At 43.2% G+C, this 23442-nt stretch overlaps 1 protein-coding gene across 2 annotated transcripts in view; it reads right to left on the bottom strand.

Moving 5' to 3' along the window:
- Positions 1 to 23442, bottom strand: part of ttc27 (tetratricopeptide repeat domain 27) — a 78871-nt gene that overhangs the window by 41655 nt on the left and 13774 nt on the right. For both annotated transcript variants that reach the window (XR_007964978.1, XM_052081037.1), the window contains exons 2-7: positions 21815 to 21998; positions 19436 to 19565; positions 17315 to 17455; positions 13934 to 14036; positions 9010 to 9168; positions 7378 to 7508 (exon numbers count right to left, since the gene is read on the bottom strand). Coding sequence is in view for 1 of the 2 variants with exons in the window: in XM_052081037.1 (XP_051936997.1) it covers positions 7378 to 7508; positions 9010 to 9168; positions 13934 to 14036; positions 17315 to 17455; positions 19436 to 19565; positions 21815 to 21998 (848 nt within the window). In the remaining variant the exon portion in view is untranslated. The remainder of the gene's footprint in view (positions 1 to 7377; positions 7509 to 9009; positions 9169 to 13933; positions 14037 to 17314; positions 17456 to 19435; positions 19566 to 21814; positions 21999 to 23442) is intronic.

The raw sequence follows: 23442 nt of genomic DNA on the forward strand, positions 1-23442 counted from the left end.
ACTGCAGTAATATTCATTGTTCCCAAAGAGGGAGTATAAGCCTGTGAGTAATGCTCTATGCTAAGTTCGTATATGTGACTGTGCCGTGTATTAGTAGCAATTGTTCGAATGTTTATAATTACAAGAACAGCAACGCTCATTTCTGTTTGGTCATTGATGGCATTTTGCACGAGAGGTTATTTATTGTGTTATGTTATTTCACCTTACAATTGTTTGTGTCATTTCATTTCCTGAAAGAGATGAGGTACAATAGTCTTCCAATTCTTAACAGCAAGACAGAACAGGCGCAATGGGGGGGGCGTTCAAATATGTGTTTTAATAAGTTAGTAAGATGTGGGAGTAGCAAAACAAAACAAAAAACTTTTTATCGTCACAGATTTTCACCTGGTGGGCCGGGAAAATAAACCCCCGATAAGTCGCGGTTCAGTTCGGGTTCCCACTTCTCTGATGGCTCTGATAAACTACGACCAAAGTCAGAAAGATCCAATCTTTTACAGGCAAGTGTGAAACTAATCAAATTCTTGGTAGCAAGAATGATCTTCCTGAAAACAGTTTACACAATTAAGGGAAGGTTCTATGTCAAGTTCGCAAAAGTTAAGTGCAACATGAGCATGACCTGGCGGACTGAGAATTAACAGACATCCAGTTTTGCATCTCGGATTCTGTTATTGTTTGGTTTGGAAGGAACGTTTGTAATCTTTTAATTACAATCTTAAATCATTTTGTTCAGTGTAATAATTCTAAGGAGGTCCCGTTCCGCTCCGGCATGACTCTGCCTCAATGCACAAACCAGGGTTGACAAAGTCATGTTTCGATGAGATTGATGAGGCCCTCTGCGCAAATTGATTTTGTTTTGTTGCTCTCGATGTATTATTTGGGGTTCCAAATAATTTTGTCCAAATGTAAGTAACAGCCGAGATTATATATGACAGGTTTTAGCCTGGAAACTTTTGTAACTGATTAAATAATTAAACGTAGTCCTCTAGTTTTCATTCCGTTTGAATTTGAATCCAGAAACATTTGTCAAATGACGGCCTTGATTGAACCCACTTACCGGTACCTCCTTGTCCCCCAGTAATGAGGACATTACTGGTCTGAGCGCACACTTTAACAAAAAACACAAAGCAAATAGGTGGAACAATACGTGTTTTTTTGTGGTGTCTTATCACTTGGTTAAAAAAAAAAAAAAGTGGTACGCATCTGACCGCTTACTTCAAATTTCCCATCGTCCCCCAAATTATTTGCACTCTTTGCCCCACTTTGACAAATAACATTGTTTAAACATATTCGAGCAATCTGTTAAACCCCGGCTTTCAAGGCAGCTCTTTCAATTCTATTTTTTCCCCAATCATAAACAAAACAACTGTACAGTGGTACCTCTACTTGGGAAATTAATTGGTTCTGGAAGAAATTTCTTAACTCGAAAATTTCGTTAGTAGAGACGTGTTTTCCATGTAAATGCCCTAATCCGTTCCAAGCCACACAAAATTCAGACCGAAATGCTTTCTACAACATATATGTGCATCAAAATATGTAACAAATAGATGTTACAAATTAGATTATTGCACAATAAATGACTGTTGTGCATAATGTAAGCAATCAAAGAATAGAAGAACAAATAAAAATGATGGTCATTTAACTGTTAACTGCATCCTCATCATTTTTTTTTGCCTTGCCGAAGTGGTTTTCGCCTGGCGTTTTGGAAAGAACTGATCCATGGATGTTTGCTTTTGTCGACTTTTAACAATCCTTCGAAAATGTCCAAGGTAAACATTAGCATAGTGAGCAATCGCCCGACTGGTGAACAGTTTTTTTCCAGGTGATTCACATTTACGTAAAACTATCAGAACACCTCATGGCCCGAGGGCCGAATGACGAGGACGCTGTATAGACATATCTATTTATCTATCTGCACACAGACACATTCGGTGCGGTAGAGGTCCCTCTTAGCCAATGGGATTTCAGGATAATGCTCGGAAGTAGCCAATGGCAGAGCAGCTCTAACTAAGTATGTTGCGTTCAGGAAACTCGGAGCTGCGAGTAGCGGCCAATACTGTATTTTTTACCTTTCGTCTCCTGAAATTTCTTTCGTAACAAGAGGCAATATTTTCCTGTTGAGGTGTTTCGTAACTTGAAAAATTCGCATGAAGGGACACTCGTCAGTACAGGTACCACTGTACGTGACTTTTGTCTGCCACTCCTACCTATGCATCTAAATTGTGCTTTTCAAAATATTAAACATAACTAGTTTATTAGTGACTATATTTCTGCAAACACCAAAGCAGCCTGTGTAGTCAAAAAGTTTGGAGACCCCAATGCATAACCACTGTCAGTTGCGAGTAAGATTTGTGTTGAAAGTGCGGTCTGGGTCCTTGAGGGCAGCGCACGTATTTGAATCAGAAATTCCAATGAGCTGCAGTAGGTCAGAGAGTAACAAATGAATGGAGCAGAGCAAGCAGATTGATGTTGACAGGTAAGAGATTCAATATTTATGAGAGTGGCGGTGTGGATTTTCAGGGTTACAGTATTGGTGAAAGAAGCAAATCTGAAAGTGTGATTTTCTTAAAAGTGCGCTTGAAATAACCGTCACGCAATTACTGTAGAGCAGTGGTCCTCAACTAGAAATGCTGTAGGTCCACTTTTTTTTTTTTTAATAAGACCAAGGTTCAGTCCCATGCACAGCGGTCATGGGGAGCAGGCCTATATGCCCATTTAGTATGGTCAAGCCAAGCTTATACAAATCAACACTCCTCACAACCAGCCAATAATGGGGAGCATGAAAATAACAATTATTCACTTTGCCAGTACACAGCAAATAATGAGAGGTATTGTGTTGAGGCACATGAACTCTTTTATTTTGTTAAGTTGTGCCTGATTAATAATAGAAATAGCCCTTTTAGGGAAATAAGACATTTTACTTTAACTTTGTTAAACAGTAGTTGTCTTTTTTTCTCCTTAATTTATCAAAAACAAAACAAAATACTAATTTTACCAAAATAAATACTAAACGTGAAAACAAAAAATATCCTTTTCATTTGTACAATTCCCCTTTTCACGTCCCCTCTGAAATCACTGAAAAATATATCAGAAGAGGAGTTCAGAACCATTTTAAATACTGACACAAGGGAGCACAGGAATGTGCAGTGCTGTTCTTCCACTAAAGGTGAATGCAATGTCTGAGGCATGCAAATATTATTTGAGGATGCCATTGTGATGTTAATTTACCATGTTGCGGTGTTTTGCTGTTAAACAGCTGCAAAGATCCCCGGGTAGACGGGAGCAAAACTGCACACAATCGAAACCTCCCACGATTCGTCTTGTCTAATTGTCTGTGTGCGGCTCTCCTGGGCTGAAGCTGTGAGCACACTGTGGCGTCGCGCATGCGTCTGTTTCCTGACACAATCATCCATTTTGAATGTGTGTGTATTGGGATAGCGTGCTGATGCTTATGTATGGACACACCTTAAGTTCAGAGGAGCCAATCAGCGCATCGTTATCTCCGACATGCCCTGCTCAGCCAGTGTCTCCTGAACACCAAAATATATGTTTTTTGAAATATTCGAAGCTTTAATCCTAATTTAGGATTTGGGCCAAATTTGACCCTTTGGGATTTAAGGGCCCCTCCGTGAGTCGTCACCTTACCGTGGTGGAGGGGTTTGTGTATCCCAATGATCCTAGGAGCTACGTTGTCTGGGGCTTTATGCCCCTGGTAGGTTCACCCATGGCAAACAGGTTCTAGGTGACGGGCCAGACAAAGCACGGCTCAAAGACCCCTGATGATGATTACAATAAATGGATCTAAGTTTCCCTTGCCCGGACGCGGATCACCGGGGCACCCCTCTGGAGCCAGGCCTGGAGGTGGGGCTCGTTGGCAAGCGACTGGTGGCCGGCCTACACCCATGGGGCCCGGCCGGGCACAGCCCGAAGAGGCAACGTGGGTCCCCCTTCCCATGGGCTCACCACCCAAGAGAGGGGCCAAAAGGGTTGGGTGCAATGTGAGCTGGGCGGCAGTCAAAGGCGGGGACCCTGGCGGTCCGATCCTCGGCTGCAGAAGCTAGCTCTTGGGACATGGAATGTCACCTCTCTGGCAGGGAAGGAGCCCGAGCTGGTGTGTGAGACAGAGAATTTCCGACTGGATATAGTCGGACTTGCCTGCACACACAGCCTGGGTTCTGGTACCAGTTCTCTCGAGAGGGGTTGGACTCTCTTCCACTCTGGAGTTGCTCACGGTGAAAGGCGCAGAGCAGGTGTGGGCATACTCATTGCCCCCCGGCTCAGTGCCTGTACATTGGGGTTCACACCGGTAGACGAGAGGGTTGCCTCCCTCCGCCTTCGGGTGGGTGGACGGGTCCTGACTGTTTTTTGTGCATATGCACCAAACAGCAGTTCAGCATACCCACCCTTTTTGGAGTCCTTGGAGGGTGTGCTGGAGAGTACTCCTGCTGAGGACTCCCTTGTTCTGCTGGGGGACTTCAATGCTCACGTGGGCAATGACAGTGAGATCTGGAGGGGCGTGATTGGGAGGAACGGCCCCCCCGATCACAACCCGAGTGGTGTCTTGTTATTGGACTTCTTTACTCGTCACGGATTGTCCATAACGAACACCTTGTTCAAACATAAGGGTGTCCATATGTGCACTTGGCCCCAGGACAGCCTAGGCCGCAGTTCGATGATCGATTTTGTAGTTGTATCATCGGATTTGCGGCCGCATGTTCTGGACACTCGGGTGAAGAGAGGGGCGGAGCTGTCAACTGATCATCACCTGGTGGTGAGTAGGCTCCGATGGTGGGGTAAGATGGCGGTCCGTCCTGGCAGACCCAAATGTATTGTCAGGGTTTGTTGTGAGCGTCTGGCGGAATCCCCTGTCAGAAGGAGTTTCAACTCCCACCTCCGACAGAGCTTTTCCCATGTTCCGGTGGAGGCGGGGGACATTGAGCCCGAGTGGACCATGTTCCGTGCCTCTATTGTTGAGGCGGCCAATCTGAGTTGTGAACGTAAGGTGGTTGGTGCCCGTCGAGGCGGCAACCCCCGTACTCGCTGGTGGACACCAGCAGTAAGGGATGGCGTCAAGCTGAAGAAGGAGTCCTATCGAGCCTTTATGGCCTGTGGGACCCCAGAGGCAGCTGACGGGTATCAACTGGCCAAGCGGAACGCAGCTTCGGTGGTCGCCGAGGCAAAAACCCGAGCGTTGGAAGAGTTTGGTGAGGCCATGGTAGCCGACTTCCGGACGGCTTCGAGGAAATTCTGGTCCACCATCCGACGTCTCAGGAGGGGGAAGCAGTACACCACTAACACTGTGTACAGCAGGGGTGCCCATTAGGTAGATCCTGCTCTACCAGTAGATCTAAGACAGGTCCCAAGTAGATCCGAGGAGTGTCGAGGAGAAAAAAAACAAAACCATTTGTGTTTCTTTAACCATGTCAGTGATATATTTTGTGTGTTAATATACACTGCACACTAATCATCAGTCTTATTTTCACAAAAAAATTAAATTAAATTAAAAAATAAAATAAAGCAGGTAAATCTTAAATTCACGCTGGCGCGTGATTATGTCACCGGAAGTTGTTAGTGGTCAGCAGTTTGCAATTGCAGCTTGTGATGAGAGCTGTTGCGCTCTATCTTTTATCGTCATGATTCTCATTCAAAGTTTGCTTCATGTACAATTCCCAGAGGGCACGAGCAAAGAATAGGAATCTTGGAGGGCCCAGGAAAGCACTTTAAAATGGTATGTGTGAGATACGATAGTTAACAGGCTGCAAAAGTGCGTGGCATGCCTCCGTTTCAGGTGGTTTCTCATCATGGCGTGCGCGCCTGTGTGCGTGTGCGTGTGTGCGCGTGCCGGTAAGGGTAGATCCCGGGATGTTAGTTGATCGAAAAGTAGATCTTCGGTCCAAAAAGTTTGGGCACCCCTGGTGTACAGTGTTGATGGGGTGCTGCTGACTTCAACTCAGGACGTTGTGAACCGGTGGGCAGAGTACTTCGAAGACCTCCTCAACTCCACCAACACGCCTTCCTTGGAGGAAGCAGAGCCTGGGGACTCTGAGGTGGGCTCTCCTATCTCTGTGGTTGAAGTCACCGATGTGGTTAAAAAGCTCCTCGGTGGCAAGGCCACAAGGGTGGATGAGATCCGCCTGGAGTTCCTTAAGGCGTTGTGGGGCTGTCCTGATTGACACACCTCTGCAACATCGCGTGGTCAACAGGGAGAGTGCCTCTGGATTGGCAGACTGGGGTGGTAGTCCCTCTTTTTAAAAAGGGGGACCCGAGGGTGTGTTCCAATTACAGAGGGATCACACTCCTCAGCCTCCCTGGTAAGGTCTATTCAGGGGTGCTGGAGAGGAGGGTCCGTCAGGAAGTCGAGCCTCAGATTGAGGAGGAGCTGTGTGGTTTTCGTCCAGGCCGTGGAACAGTGGACCAGCTCTACACCCTTCTAGCAGGGTCCTCGAGGGTATGTGGGAATTCGCCCAACCAGTCTACATGTGTTGTGTGCGTTTGACCGTGTCCCTCGGGGAGTTCTGTGCGGGGTGCTTCATGGGTATGGGGTACCGAACCCCCTGATACGGGCTGTTCGGTCACTGTACCACCGATGTCAGAGTTTGGTTCGCATTGCCAAAATGGAGCTGAGCCAAAGGGCAAAGCTCTCAATTTACCGGTCAATCTACGTCCCAACCCTCATCTATGGTCACGAGCTATGGGTCGTGACCGTAAAAACGAGATCCCGGATACAAGCGGCCGAAATAAATTTTCTCCGCAGGTTGTCCGGGCTCTCCCTTAGAGATAAGGTGAGAAGCTCGGTCATCCGGGAGGGGCTCAGAGTCGAGCCGCTTCTCCTCCACATCGAGAGGAGCCAGATGAGGTGGCTTGGGCATCTGATTCGGATGCCTCCTGAGCGCCTCCCTGGTGAGGTGTTCCGGGCATGTCCCACCGGGAGGAGACCCCGAGGAAGACCCAGGACACGCTGGAGAGACTATGTCAACCAGCTGGCCTGGGAACGTCTCGGGATCCCCCGGGGGGAGCTGGAAGAAGTAGCTAGGGAGAGGGAAGTCTGGGCTTCCCTGCTAAAGCTGTTGCCCCCGCGACCCGGCCCCGGATAAGCGGTAGATGATGGATGGATGGATGGATGGATTTAAGGGTAGCAAGCATTTGAGTAGCAGAATTTATAGGGGCCAAATTTGACCCCGTGGTTTCTCCAGGGTTAATCCCACTTGAAACAAAGAGCAAAAATTGGACATTTGTGGTGACGGTCATAATTTTGCCAAGAAGACGATGCATTTGTGGCACGCGTCAATGACGTGCCGTCATCGTTAGTAGGCGTCCCCATCAAATGACTACTTCTCTCGAATATAGGCTGGCCATCCCTGCTATAGAAGTAACTCTTACCTTGGGGAGTAGGGCTTGCGGTGTTGGTGAGGGACTCGCAACAGGTTGATCCTGTGCCTGCTTTCTCTTGACCTCAAGGATGAGCTGAGCCAAGTACTTTTGCTGGAAATAGGTACGTTTTCCCAAGGCACCTTTATTGACCAAAAACAAACAAACACATAAATATCTTACTGGGGCTCATTTTATCCAATCAGTTGAAAATGATGAAGTAAAAAAACGTGAAAACAATGGTCCCATTGAGTTCCAAAAAATTAGGGTGACTTGGATAGCCAAAAAGGGGTTTCAAACTAATGGGCCAAATGGCCGATATTAGCCGATTGTTTTTACCTTTATGCACTCCAACAGCAGTTGTACACATCTAACACTGGTTATTTTATTAAACATAAATCTACACCATAATATTGTATCCGGAAATATACTTTATATCACAAAATTTGTTGATAAGACCATTCTATGGACAGTCCATTCAAAACAAAGCAAATCTTGATTTTTTATTTATTTTTTAACAGGCAATGCTTAGGAAGGAAATTGTGCAAGCAATTGACCTGGATAACACTACTATACACACAACCTGTGTTAAAATATGACACACATTCAACGACTGGTAACAGAATCTCACATACAGGTATAAATAAGGATTAATGCCCTTATAACATCATTAATGACATTAATGAAATACATTGTGCCACGCGTTGCATTCTGGGAATTGACCATCCATCCATTTTCCAAATCGCTTGATCCTCACTAGGGTCGCGGGGGGTGCTGGAGCCTATCCCAGCCGTCTTCGGGCAGTAGGCGGGGAACACCCAGAATCAGTTGCCAGCCAATCGCAGGGCACACAGAGACAAACAACCATCCACGCCCACACTCAAACCTAGGGACAATTTATAGCGCGTTTTTGGAATGTGGGAGGAAACCGGAGCACCCGGAGAAAACCCACGCAGGCCCGGGGAGAACATGCAAACTCCACACAGGGAGGCCGGAGCTGGAATTGAACCCGGTACCTCTGCACTGCGAAGCCGACGTGCTAACCACTGGACTACCGGGCCGCCCTTCTGGGAATTGAAGTATTTTAAAACCACACATTTGATGATGAAGATGCTGATCCTCGCTATTTTTTTTGTGAACGGGAACCACGGTGTCTCGCAAATAGCGAGAAATCGCATAGAATAGACAACCATTGAAATGGATTGGGGAGTTATTTGATGCTTTTCAAATTGCATTTAGCAATGTGAAGTGCGTCGTTGATGGACTCATTCATGTGCAAAAGTGTAACTAGTTGCCATATGGAACATAACCATTAAGGGTGAAAGCTATAACCATCTCGCACTCAAGCCACACCACTCCGTTAACAAATATTCCATGAAAGTAAGACTAATCTCGACAAATTTAATGGAGAATTCTGACATTGAACAAACAAAAAAGCTAAGGCTTTGAGACAAAACCCAAGTTCCTCGTTGATCTCTGGTGCTTTTTTTGGCATGTAAATTAAACCATATTTTCCATATCAGATTTAGCAATGAATGGACAAAACAATCAACAGATTTAGCAATTATTAGGATGATCATTGGTGGAAGTGCTAGTTATAATAAAGGGAGGAAAGAGAAAACAAGGTATGTGTATGCATCATACCAGTCACGTTGATATCAAGCAGTGAGAGCTCCTGGGCTTTCTTGATGTGTTCCTTGGCAGCCTGGTATTCGAAGTAGGTCAGACTACAGTAAACACACTCCAAGTGGAACTGGATTGCCAGATTTCTCTGCTCAGAGAACAGAGACTCGCATTTCAGCACTGTAGGGTTAGGAAGAGGAAAAATTCATCACAACCCAAAATTTGTCAGTATCATTTTCTTTCCCCCCAAAAGTCACTCAACATGTTGATCATTTTTATTGATGTCTATGTACAGGAGGCCCCCCAAGTTACTCACGTCCAATTTAACATTCGTAAATACGAATAATACTGACTGATGTCCATAAATGTCATAAATGTTCATAAAATGCCATATTTTTAACCGCACGCCACATCAGACTGTACAGTACTGTAATCCCCCTTTCTGCCGTAACCCACACCACGCAGTCGTCTGCAATACTTTTGTCAGCAACGGCCTCCCCCACAATGAAAGCCTCACCTGAACTTCAATGTTCAAACTGGCAATGACAATGAGATGTGGAAAAGTGTAAGTGGGAGGAACGACATGCCCCCGCTCATCAGCCCCCCACCCGACCCCCCAACAACTCAAGCGGTGTTCTGTTATTGGACTTCTGTATTCATCATAGAATCCCATAACAAACACTATGTTCAAACATTGGGGTGTCCATACATGCACTTGGCACCACGATACCAAGGCCACAGTTCGGTGATCAAGTTCGTGGTTGCATCATCGAACTTGCCGCCGCATGTCTTTGACTCAGTTGAAGAAAGGTGCAAAGCTGTAATTGGTCTTTGCCCGGTGGTGTGCTGGTTCAGATAGTGGGGTAAGATCCAGTTCTCACCTGGCATATGCAAACATATAGTGAGGGTCCCCCGAGGCAGTTGACCACAGCTGTGGCCATAGGTGGTTCATGCCTGTCGTGGCGGCAATCCCCTGGTGCACGCCACTGAAGCTGAAGCTGAAGGAGGAGTCCTAACAGGCCTTTTTGGTCTGTGGGTCTTTCAAGGCAAGCTGATTGGTACTGACTAGCCAAGCAGGATGCAGCATTGGCGATAGCAGAAGCAAAAATCAGGTGTCAGATTAGTTCGTTGACACCATGGAAAATTACTTACAGATGACTGAGGAAATTCTGGTCCACCCCCCGGGGTCTCGGGAGGGGAAAGCAGTGCACCATTAACACTGTGTATAGTGTATCATGACATTGTGAGTTAATCGCGAGTGTACTTCAAAGACCACCTGTATTCTTTATTTGAGGAAACAGTGTCTGGGTATTCTGAGGAAGACTTTCAAGTCTCTGGGATTGAATGCACCATGGTGGGCACAAAGCTCTTCCGTGAAAAGGTCCAGGAGTAGATGATATATGCTTAGAGTTCCTAAGGGCACTGGATGGTGTGGGGCTGACCTGTTTGACACACCTATACAATATCGTGTGGTCAACGGGGACGGTGCCTCTGTATTGGCAGACCTGGATGGTTGCCCGCTTTTTAAGAAGGGGGACAGGAGAGTGTGTTCAAACTACAGGGGGAATCCCACTCCTCAACCTCCCTGGTATGGTCTATTCAGAGATGCTGGAGTCAAGGGTTCATCCATAAGTCGATTCTCAGATGCAAATGGAGCACTGAGGATTTCGTCCTCACCGTGGAAGTTCCATGAGGGGGTACTATAGTGGTACCAGGTACCACGCCCCCTGACACAGGCTGTTTAGTCCCTGTATGACCGATGTCAGAGTTTGGTTTGCATTTCCGGCAGTAAGTCTGATCCGTTTTCAGTGAGCCTTGGACTTCACAAAGGCTGCCCATTGTCACCAATTCTATTCGTAACCTTTATTGATTGAGTGAGAATCTCCAACCTGTGCATTGAGAGGAGCAAGATGAGGTGGCTTGGGTTTGAATATGCAGATTTTGCTAAGTGGCTCCTGGTGAGGTGGTCTGGGCATGTCCCACTGGGAGGAGACCATTTGGAGGACCCAGGACATGCTGGAGAAACTATGTCTCTAGGTTGAGATTCTCCCGGAAGAGCTGGGCGAAGTGGCTGGGGAGAGGAAAGTTTAGGCTTCCCTAAAAAGGTTGCTGGCCCTGCAACCTAGCGCCGGATAAGTGGAAGAAAATGTATAGATGGATGAAATTCCATCCATCCATTATCTGAACTGCTTATCCTGTAATGGGTAGTGGCGGTGCTGGAGCCTATCCCAGGTGGTTTCAGGCAAAAGGAAGAATACACCATGAATTGGTCGCCAGTTCGTAGCAGGGTACATATAGAGATGAACAACCATTCACACCATCACTGAGTGGGAACCGATCCCACGTTGCGCGCACTCCACTTTGCCAGGTCTATTATAGTCCGTCAAAAGGAATTCGCCTTATTTTGACATACGTACTTCAGTAGATTGTGAAAAAAAAAACATTGTGATTTTAAATAAATATACTAGGAAGAAGACCATGCTGTATAAGTTTCTAAACTGCTTCAAAGTCACTGTAGTACCATCCCAAAATATTGTGCCAAAAAGAAAAACTGAATCAATAGTAATCAGTTTCCTACAGTTACTATATATTCCATTAACAGCATTTGTGCTCTTTGCATCAAAGTGTTTTGTCTAACCACATCAATGTTGAGTGAACGCTGGCGCGTTTTGGCAGCCGCTGCCCATCTCTTATTGTTTTGTGTTTTTTTATTGTAAAGTGTTCTTGGGTGTCTTGAAAGGCGCTTGTAAATAAAATGTATTATTATTATTATTATTATTATTATTATAACGTGTGATTTAGCCACAAATAGTAACACACAATGAAATACATTTTGGAAGGCCAATTCATTGATAAATTGCTTGCTGACAAAACAGAAGAGAATCTCTTCAACAAAGAGTCCCAATTGAGATATTAGTTCTGGGCAGGATTTAGTCTACTGTTCAGTCGCCAAGCAAATACCCTTCCAATTGTGCTAGAATTTACAATTATGATGACAAAAACCAGTTCCTCAAATATTGACAATAAAGACAAAACTATGTACTACCAAGAGGACATCTAGTAAAGAGATTAACTGAGTGAGAGTTGAATGAAGAGGTGGATTTGTCTATCACATTATGATCCTCGTTTGTGTTTATATGTTTGAATTACAAACCACAAAACTCCTATCAAAGTTTTTGCTGTCAACATGTGGGGTTTAAATAACCAATTAAGTTTGCTGAGTCTCATCCACGTGTACAAAGAACAGAGTTGCACACTCCCGGCAGAACAGCCAAGAGTTTGATGTTAAAAAGGCACTGGACACCCAGCACAAAGATGAGGACTGGAACAAAATTAAATAATTGTTTTACATCTTCCCGTCTGGGCTATGAGTCTCAATCCTTTTTTCAATTTGATCTGACAATTAATTAGGTTCTATCAGGTAAAGTGACTATGCCCAGCAGAGAAGTGAAAGACATCATCGGAAATTACTTCCTTTTATCTCGATGCAACATTAATGAGGGAAAGTAAGTTCATGGTGCCAACAGCAAGTCAGGAGCGAGAAAATCGACATGGCAAAGCGGTAAATGCAGTTTAAAGTCATCTAAAAGAAATTTAGATGTGAACAGAATTTTGCCTTTACTTTCTGCGTCAATATACCTCCTCAATATACAAATGGAAACTCTGTGGTCAAACACAATCCAATCAGGCACGATGGACCTTCGCTTTGTTTGAATTTTGATAAATCCCTTACAAAGTCATGCAAACAGGAATAATCCATTCCATTGTCAAAAACACACCCACACAATACCCCTCCACCCCAAAAAAACCCCGAGATGCTATTTAAGATGAGGTAAACCAGGCATGTCCAAAGTCCGGCCCGCGGGCCAAACCCGGCCCGCGGTCGAATTTCATCCGGCCCTCGGCCCCTGTCATAAAATCAGTGCCGTCTGGCCCGCAGGTTGGGCGCAATGGAACACGTGTTGCATTGACTGAGGTCACTACTGAGGTAGACTGGTGAGTGATGTTTCATAGAGTACTGCTTCCCTCTAGTGGCTAAATGAGTAATAGCATTCACTAAATGAGTAATAGCATTTAGACACTAGAGGGCATCACTCACGAGTTAACAAGACATCACTCCGTGTTTATATTGACTGATATGTCATATTTCAAATGATCCTTGCAGTTGTGGATATGTGTATTGCTTGTTCATTTCCCTGTTGTTCGAGTCATAGGTTTTGTGACTATTGAAAAGTCATGGTGATACATCTTATGTTTCAAATCAATCAATTTGCACTCAGGAGACTTCTGTTTAAGAAAAAGTCAAGTGAATAAGCAGTTGCATGTGATATACCTGTTTCAAATGAACCAAAAGAAATTCTTAAGATTGTTGAAATTAAAATAAAAATGGAAATGTGAAACAGACTGGCTTACTAAAATTTGTTGAACAATATTGTTGTTCAATGTAAAGAATGTCAGCCAAGGTCGGCCCCCCGACATTTTACCACATAAAATCTGGCCCCCTTGGCAAAAAGTTTGGACACCCCTGAGGTAAACTGTAGTCTTGCATGCTATGCTGGCAAATCGTGTAATTTTATACATGACTGCAGTCTTCCTTTTGAAATCGGTGTTGCAAGAAAAAGGTTAAGAAGGTGAATTGATTGAACCTCGCCGCAATCTGGCATGCATCAGGCATGATGGCAGTTCAAAAGTTTATATTTGTAGGAAATTTAGGAGCATTCTGCTTCAGAAGCTTCATTGTAAAAACATGTTTCAATTCCTAATTGACCTAATTTTTATGAGCAGCATGACTAACTTACTGAATGTAAATTAATAAAATACATTTCCGAACCACACATGGATGTAATTATCTTGCTATTGATTTCAACAAGTTGAACTTTTCAGCACACAGCTCTAATTCTATTCTTCACCCATCTGATGGTAATATACATTGCGATATGTAGACCTTTTTCCATGCTCATGAGGGACAAGTTGAGGAGCTGCTGAGAAAACGCCTCCAGGATTTGCTGGTGCAAGTTGATGTAGCGCAGAGTCCACCAGGAGAGAAGCTGCCAAGAAAAAACAAACAAACAAACAAACAAACAAACAAACAAACAATTTAAATGGGGGGGAAAATAACAATATGTTCTATGCACCCCCCATAAGTCTAAAAACGGCATTCAGATTAATATTGTGTTTGTGGAATGAGAACTGAATCTTTTAATGGCAGCGCGGGCACCCGCAGCGGCTCCTCTTGTTGTCTTGTCTGTTGAGAGGGAAGAAATTTCATCTGTGCTCTAAGCTGCACATACTGCACATTTGACAATAAAGTTGTACTTGACTTGAAGTACCTCCTCAATAAAAAATATGAACAGCAAAATCTACTCGTTTTTATCCATCTTTACGAGCGAACAATTTACCACTTGCTATGGACTGACAATGTTTTCGGATTTGGCTCAGGTGATGTTCACAAGCTGAACCGTGATGGGTCATTCCCTGAGTAAGTGTGAGATCATTTTCAGTACACAGCAACTGGAAAAATGGCCGCCCCCTGACGTGGATAAAAGCAGGTGGATTCTGCTGCTTAATTCATGTTCCACAAACGCAGTAAGAATCAGAACACCATATGTAAACTAGTGGGGCCACATCTAGCATGTTATTATAAAGAACATTTTTGACTTGGGTGGAACACTTTTTTTCCATTTATTAATATTTAGGAAGTAAAAAAGTCAATACTGGTTAATTGAGAACAAGACCATTCATAACGGTAAAGCTGTGGTGACATTTGTTACTTATTTCAATAGAATACCCGATAAAAGTAGCAAAGAATTGGCTGGTAGTAAATTTGTCCTCAAGATTGGGAACACTCTGAACACACACAATGAAAGAGTCAATTCAGTACAGTATTTGAATCAATTGATATCCATTCTTTGGCATTCGACTCAGCATGACTTAGTTTTGTTCTTGGTTTTACTGTTTGGTGCTTTCTACTGCCTTTATTACCGATTTGTCTTACTGTTTATTGTGCATGTTAAATTGCTCCATGTACAGCACTTTGTATGCAGCGATGGCTGTTTGAAAGTGCTCTATAAATACTGTTGACTTGACTTGACTTGATATGGAATGGGTTAGTCAACCACTGTTGATAAGAAAAACAAGCTCAGTCGATTGCCTGAAAAAGTCAACATTTTTACAATCAATGTGATCAATCACATCAAATCAGACTGGGTACTAAACTACTGGTGAGAAATTCTCAATTGATTGATTGAACATAAAAAGGAAAATGGAAGAAAGAAAGAAAGAAAACAAATCATCAATAATTGTCATAGTCCAACTTGGTTTTTGCGTTCAAAGGGAGTAGGAAGAAGTGCAAAACAAGTCCGACAACCTTGTTCACATGTCAAATTATTCCACCAGTAGGTTATTCATATACAAAAAGGGTCCCGAAGTACAACAAAAACAAACAAAAGACACTTCTCAACACACACGTTGCTTGTGAACTCTTTCAAATATACCGTACATGCTATATATGAAAACAAACAAATAAACAAACTCCATTAAATCCTTGCTTGTACTGATCATTCATTCAACAAGGGTACACTGAGACACCGAGTTATTGTAATTCATGTTATTTTAGTCATGCTGCCGAGAACTGTCCGCATCTACTTTTTTTTTTTTAAATACAATGGTACCGTACTTACGAACATCTCTTCATACAAAATTCATCAAGTTACGAAACGTCTCAAGAGAAAAATATTGCCTCTAGTTGCTACTTGCAGCTCCGAATTTCCTGAATGCAACATACTTATAGCTACTCTGCCATTGGTTATTCCCGAGCATCTTCCTGGCATCCCATTGGCTAAGAGGGACCCCGCACCGAATGCGTGTCGATAGATCGATGTGTGTTTGTGCAGCGTCATCGTCATTAGCCTCTCAGGCCATGAAGTGTTACGATAGTGTTACGTAAATGAAAGTGTTCAACATTGTAACATGTATTAATTACATAGTTTTTATGCTTTAGAAAACATTTTTGTCTGAATTTTCGGGGGCTTGGAACGGATTAGTGCAAATATGGGAAACGCGTCTCTACTTGTTCTTGTTCAGAAATTTCTTGCGGAATCAATTAATTTCGTCGGTAGCACTGTACAGTGTTGCAGAAACGATGTCCTGAGAACAAAAAGTAGAAAATGAGGACACTGGATCAAAAAAAACCTCATCTGACTGCAACGGCTTCGAGAAAAAAATAAGTGGGGAAAAAAAAAAAGGATGAAGAGAACTAACCAAATCTAGCTCTTAAATATCTTTCCATGAGCTGAGTCTTGAAACAATGTACTTTTAATATCAATTAATAGAGTCGCCCATTGTTTTGCAACAAGAGGGTGCAAGATAAGCATGTAAGAAGCTTTGCAATGTGTCAAGGAGGTCCTGCATCGTTGCAAGAGTGAAATGGATCCACCATTTGTCTCTCTCAGCTAATCAATATCCTGACACACACTAGCCAAGAATGTTCGCACATGCTCTCAAAATGTCAGCATTTGCATGGATATTTGTCTTCTGGCCTGACAGCGCTTCCTTTTCAGCTAGTCGAGGTGTGAGGTGCTGGCAGGGGTAAAGTAGCAAGTGGGTGAACTTGAGCTTAATATGCACAAGGGATGAGCATGCACGTGCATGCACGTGCATCTGGAGGTTTAATTTAAAGCGAGCCTGGTCCTATTCCCGCATGCCCGGCAGACACCGGCAGTAATAATTAATTTCCTCAACATCCATTCGTATTTAAAGAGCAAATTAACATTGAATCACCTCGGACAGAAAAGCACTGTTGAACTTGTATGTACATCAGTGTTGCCGATGTCAGATCAAGGGAACGTGACAGTTATTTTCTGCCCAGTGACGTGACGTTGATTTGCACTCAAGCATTCGCGATGACTTATGGCTTGCTGAGAATGGAGAAAAGGTGCCATTTGCAGTTTCTTCAGTATTGGTATTAGCAGAGAGGGAGGATTAAGCGGATGACAGAAAATGCCATTGAGTTCCTTCCGACAAATTTAGAAGCTGGCTTTTAACGAGCAACCGTGTCATTCTAAATCCATTCAATGAAAGACAAAGTCATTAGCTGTTAGCCCGCTGGACGTTCTTGTGGGGAGGATGAGCTACTTCTCACGGACACATTTGATATTCCCAACTCGACTCTGGGACCACAGAGTCGAGTTGGGAAGATACTGATGCTCAGCTATGATTAATCCTCAATAACAAAACTTGATGCGACAAAATAAAACACACACACTCAACACTGGTTAAATAAGAGTTTTTTTTGTTTTAGTTTTTATTAACGCCAGTGATCGTTTACCTGAAAGCTTTCCATCTTGGAAGAGCATTTGGTGAGAATAACCCTCGCTAGCAGGAGGAGGAATGGGTTGGCCACCAGGCTGTACACGGACTCGCCGTCCAGGAGCAGGCACGCATGGATATTTTCCACTATAGACTGGGGCTGGAATCAAAATTGCATCGGAAATTACGCTATCAAGCTTTACTACAAGATCAATGACGGTCATGTGCATGCGTGTGTGTATTAGGGGTGTGGAAAATAATCGATATTAATCGATACATCGATGCGCACGTCCGCGATCCGAGTGCATCGGCTCATTCACTGGGTACGATGCGATTGACGGGTGAAATCGCGATTCATCACGATGCATTGATGGGTATCGGTGAAATCGCGATTCATCACGATGCATTGATGGGTATTAGGGGTGTGGAAAATAATCGGTAAAATCCGATTCTAGTAACCGTTTTGACGGGTGAAATCGCGATTCATCACGATGCATTTGGTGGGTATCGGTAAAATCCGATTCTAGCAACCGTTTTATTCATGTTAAACGTCACCTATTTGCCCTTTCCTAGGCGCAATGAATGCACCATCATTGTTTTGCGTTTTGTGTTGAATACGGACGGTACACAACTAGCGAAACATGGAAGTTAGCGCAAGCAGCAGCGAGGAATCTATTATATTTAATGCACCCGCAACATTCAAATCTTATGTTTGGAAATACTACGGCTTCGAAAGGAAAGACGGAAAGCTTGATAAAACCTCCGTAATTTGCAAGGAATGTCGAACTAAGAAGCCATACAACGGCAGCACCACAAATATGCAGACCCACTTAAACCGATGGCACCAGATCACCGACAAGTTTCCCTTCCGCTTCCCCGCCCAGTTCCTCGTCGGACACCGGAGAAACTCTTGGTAAACCAGGTCAGGATCAGAAAAAAATCGCCTCTTATTTTGGGAGTCCCCTTGCAACTCACTGTGACCGCGCATTGGCTATAACTAAGGCCACTGCTTATTTCATATGCAAAGACCTCCAGCCTTAGCGTGGTGGATAACGAGGGTTTCAGACAGCTCGTGCACGTTTTGGAACCCAGGTATAAAATACCAGACAGGTCTGTGTTCACTTACAAACATATTCCCGATGTGTACAACAAACTGAGAAGTGAGATTACTGTGTCGCTGAACAGTGCGCAAAGAGTTGCACTTACAGTGGATGGGTGGACATCTTGCGCTAGAGATTCATATACATATATATATATTATTATTATATTTCATATGCAAAGACCTCCAGCCTTAGCGTGGTGGATAACGAGGGTTTCAGACAGCTCGTGCACGTTTTGGAACCCAGGTATAAAATACCAGACAGGTCTGTGTTCACTTACAAACATATTCCCGATGTGTACAACAAACTGAGAAGTGAGATTACTGTGTCGCTGAACAGTGCGCAAAGAGTTGCACTTACAGTGGATGGGTGGACATCTTGCGCTAGAGATTCATATACATATATATATATTATTATTATATTTCATATAAGACACTCAGTGAGAATAGTCTGTTTGTGTTTACACTATAGCAACAGCTGTGAGTCTCAGGTGCCAAATTGTTTACATTTTCTTTGCACAAAACCCAATTGTGAAAGGGCTTAAATAAGTTGTTTTACAAGTTCTACTCTTTATAAGGAATAAAGTGGTATCCTTTTTGTAATACCATACTGAATTCCATCTTTTTAAAAGCTTTTTTTCTTTGCTTATTTGCATCATGTTTAATTGCACAATATCGCAACAAATTGCATTGTATCGTATCGGATCGCATTGATTTGAACTTAATGTGTATCGAATCGTATCGCATCGTGACGACGGTGAATCGTATCGCATCGTATCGCCAGAAAATTCCATGTATCGTTTAAGTATCGCATCGCTGGCAGTGGATCGTGATGTGTATCGAATCGTCTTCAGTGCTGAGATTCACATCCCTAGTGTGTATGTGTGTGTGTGTGTTTAATGTTCTAAAATGTTTTAAAATGTTTAACTTCTTTTGTAAATGTACCGTGAATGAGGAATAGAAAAATCTCCAAAGGTTTTGTTAAGATAGCAAATAGCTGAAGGTAGAAGACAAAAATGGTAACGCAATGTTATGTTGTACCTCAGAGGAGAGCAATGCCGAAGGCAGAATGTCAGAGAGCTGAATGGAGAGTGGCGGACCGGTCCAGTTGCTTTGAACAAACATGTGGAGGCACGAGACTGCCAGGACCATCACGATCAGTTCTCTGAATCTGCAAGGACAAGACAGTCTTAACACAGTTTAGAGTGAAGGTTACCTCTGGGTTTCGAGTGGGAAGCTGAGTTTCAAAAAAAAGGAGACCGCTGCTCTTTGGAGCTGCCGTTACACTTTACAGACAATTAACGCGCTTTAAAAATTGGCAATCGGCGACATGCTTTGCTGCCTTTCGATTTGCTTCCTTTCTGCGTTGATGGAGGGTGATGGAGGAGAGGAAACGGAAGCAATCATGACAAGCGAAGAGGAGGGGCAATATGTGCCACATTCATTTTATTTATGAGCCGTTTTCGAGCTAGCGTGAGGAAGGGCCATGTTAAGCTGTCCTTAATGAGAATTAATAATTCATGACGAAAGGAAGAGAGACTCTTAATAGGAGCGAACAAACACTTTTAACATCTTGGAGTTCACGCTCAACTACTTGCAGTTCATTAGGTCATTATGAAGATTTTTTTTTTTTATCAGTGAAAACTGCAAGCAACATAGACAGTGGAACCTCCGGAGTCAAATTACCTGAGGTCATAAAGTTTGGAATTTGAGCACAATATTTTGGGAAAAATATCCGGTGATGGTGTAGTGCAGGGGTCGGCAACCCCAAATGTTGACATATTGGACCAAAAAAAAAGAAAAACAAATGTGTCTGGAGCCGCAACAAATTAAAAGCCTTAGAAAGAAGGCAACACACATTGTATGCATCTATATTAGCTACATTAACAGACTATCAAAATGACTACATTGGCTCCAAATACACAATGAGCCTTCCTGATTAAACGGTTTGTTTTCCTGTAGAGCAGGGGGGCCCAACCTTTTTTGACCAAAGCTCTATTTTTCGATCCACCTGCCTCCCGCCATCGGCCCGTGACTGCACACGCCGGCACTTACACAAGCATGCCATAATGAGCAACAGCCATTACAGCCCCTGAGATGAACGAGACACGGGATGCACTTTTGCAGCGGGTTAACTTTCGTAGCTGAAGTGTACCCTTTTAAAATGCTTCTCTCGGTCCTTCAGATTGACATTCTTTGCCAGTTCCCTCTGTGAATTGGACATGAAACGCCCTGCTAATAGAACCGTGTGTCGCAGGCGTAAACCGTCGTTGACAGAAATGTTGAAATGTAATATTTATTCGACACATTTTTACAGCATTGGAAAATGTTAACTCATTCAGTACCAGCCAATTCTACACCAAGTCTAAAAAGACGTTTAAAACGTCTTTGGGAGTGAATGAGTTAAGAATGTTTGTCCTCCTACAGAAACTAGATTCAAACAAAAAAATTTCACTCCCTCAATTTTTTCCATTTTCAAACATTTTTAAAAAGCTCCAGGGAGCCACTAGGGGGCGCTGAAGAGATGCATGCGGCTCCAGAGCCGCGGATTGCTGACCCCCGGTGTAGTGGCACACTCGCCTGACTTGGATGTGGGCAGTGTGGGATCGTTTCCCGCTCAGTGACGGTGTGGTGGTGGGTGCATGTGGTTGCTCTTCTGTATGTGTGCCCTGCGACTGGCTGGCGACCAGTTCGGGGTTTAGTCACCTAAAAGCAGCTAGGATAGGCTTCAGCACCCTAACTCACTGCACCCGCAACCCAGGAGAGGGCAAGTGCTGTTGAAAATGACAATATTCCTCAGAAGTCACATAATATTTCTCTTTTTTCCGTCTTTAAGAAAATGACACCAACAATACTGTGTCCACATTTGAAAGCATAATTTATTTTAAAAAAAACATAGTCTACAAAAAACTGGGGAGCTTAAAAATGCGTACAATATTGACCTGTACAGACAATTTTTTTACTAAATGTTATCCATGAAGGACACGGCTGTATCTTCTTATATATATATATATATTGCGCGTCGTCCCGCACGCGGTCTGTCCTTCCGTCTGTCCCTTTTCAAAACGTACCTACTTCACCGCGCCGCTGCGCGCCGCCACTGCGCGCCGCCACTGCGCCGCTCAGGCAGTGGCTCACTACGATCGCGCGGGCATCTTAGCGAAAAAATGTTGTCTACCCACAAGCATTGCAATGAAATTGTTAGTTATTTAGTAGAGCTAAACATCTCTTTATTTTCGCGATAAGCAATGAAGATGAACAAAAAGTTGAATCAAGCAACAACACTTTTGTGGGCCGAAGGCCCACCTTACCAGCCTTCCGCAGGAACTAGCTAATGAGCCGCCCGGAGGGCGGCGAACCAGCTAGTACTGTATAATTTCAGTCAGCATGAAAAGAAATGATGAGTGAGTGTTAGTCTACCTGTTGGTTTGATGCCCATCCGTGTCATCTGTCAGGTACAACAGGATGCATCTCTCCAGATATACCTCAATGTTCTCATCCTCATGACAACTACCATCACCGGTAAGCAGCGCCAACACCTGAGGGCTTCTCAAAACTGCCTCAAAGTCCCCATTCATCAAGGACTCCAACAAAGAGCCCATTTCTAGAAGAAAACAAAGATTGACATCAAAATTAGAATATCTGAGGTTGTTCAATCCGAGACACAATTGCACAACACAATTGTGCAAGTATGGTTTTAAATACAGGATGGTTTTATTCACATTTTTAATGAGGGATAAAAATTGCAGCAGTTGATTAAAAAAAAACATTTCCTCTCTTTCACCTATAAAAAGCTTCAAACATCATGTTGACTGTGCAAACAATAGAGGAATAAAATTCTGGACCTCCTGTATGCCAAATGCAAATGTCAAGGGAGCCACAACTGCGTGAGAACATAATCAAACAGTTCAAGGACAATGTTCCTCAATGTACAGTTGCAAGGAATTTAAGGATTTCAACTATGGACCGTAATAGCATCAAATGGTTCAGAGAATTTGGAGACGGACCATTTAAAAAAAACAAAAAAAAACAAACTGAAATTTTACTCCTTGGATGTGCTTTACACTCATTTATACTTATTAAAACGAACTTATGTTTTTGAACGAGCATTAAAAAAAAATCCAAGCATAAAATAAGGTATAAAACAGAAGTATGCAATTACAAAGAGATTCTGGGGGGGGGGTTCTCATAAGTCCAAGGTTCATTTAATTCGGTTGGTCAGGCTACCTGCAATAATACTGCAATATTAAAACCAAAATTATGTTTTGATTTAAAACAACTAAAACATGAACTAAAATAAAATGTTATAAAATAATAGCTGTTCATAATTATTTAATCGATTGTCAACCTAATTGAATATTTTGATGGTCCATTCATCATTTTGAGACCTTGTTAAATGCAAAATTGTCATTTCAAATGCATGAAAGCAGAACGATTCTTTGTATTGAATCAAAATAAGACATTTGCAAACATCTGATTTTGCTCTGTAAAACAACGCTCAGCATTTTTTGACAATGTTCTGACCAGCGGCCTCTTACCGGTACTTTCTTTGTATTCTTGTAACAGAAAAATATAGCTAGAGGGCCTGGAGCAAGTCTTTTTTTTTCTTCCTTGACAATCACGCCATGTTTCTGTTTCAATAGGCATGAAGTTTTCTGTTGCAGCAAGTGGGAGGCTGTGCAACTGTCAGTTGCAGATTGGAATTAATTTGTCCTTGGTACGGTTGAATATTAGCTCAGTCTTGTCATCCGCTGTGCAGCTGGCTTTAAGTGACGTTGCCGGCAGGGGTAGACAAACACCGTTACATTATTTGAAGTACAGAAATAATTGGTTTTGGTCCAATTCGGTGAAATTAGGTAATTTGCCAGGGCGCAGTAATGTGCGACGGTTGGGAATCGCCGGTTCTAACTATTTTTCATCATCCATTAAATGACTAGTAGTTTATCATGTCCACCCTGTGACTAAATATTATATTGGACATACATACTGAACATGTCGTTTTTCCTTAACACTCCAAGTAATTTACATTATCTTTTAAGAACACCCCC

The sequence above is a fragment of the Hippocampus zosterae genome, chromosome 11 (genome assembly GCF_025434085.1).
Source record: "Hippocampus zosterae strain Florida chromosome 11, ASM2543408v3, whole genome shotgun sequence".
NCBI classification, from domain to species: domain Eukaryota; kingdom Metazoa; phylum Chordata; class Actinopteri; order Syngnathiformes; family Syngnathidae; genus Hippocampus; species Hippocampus zosterae.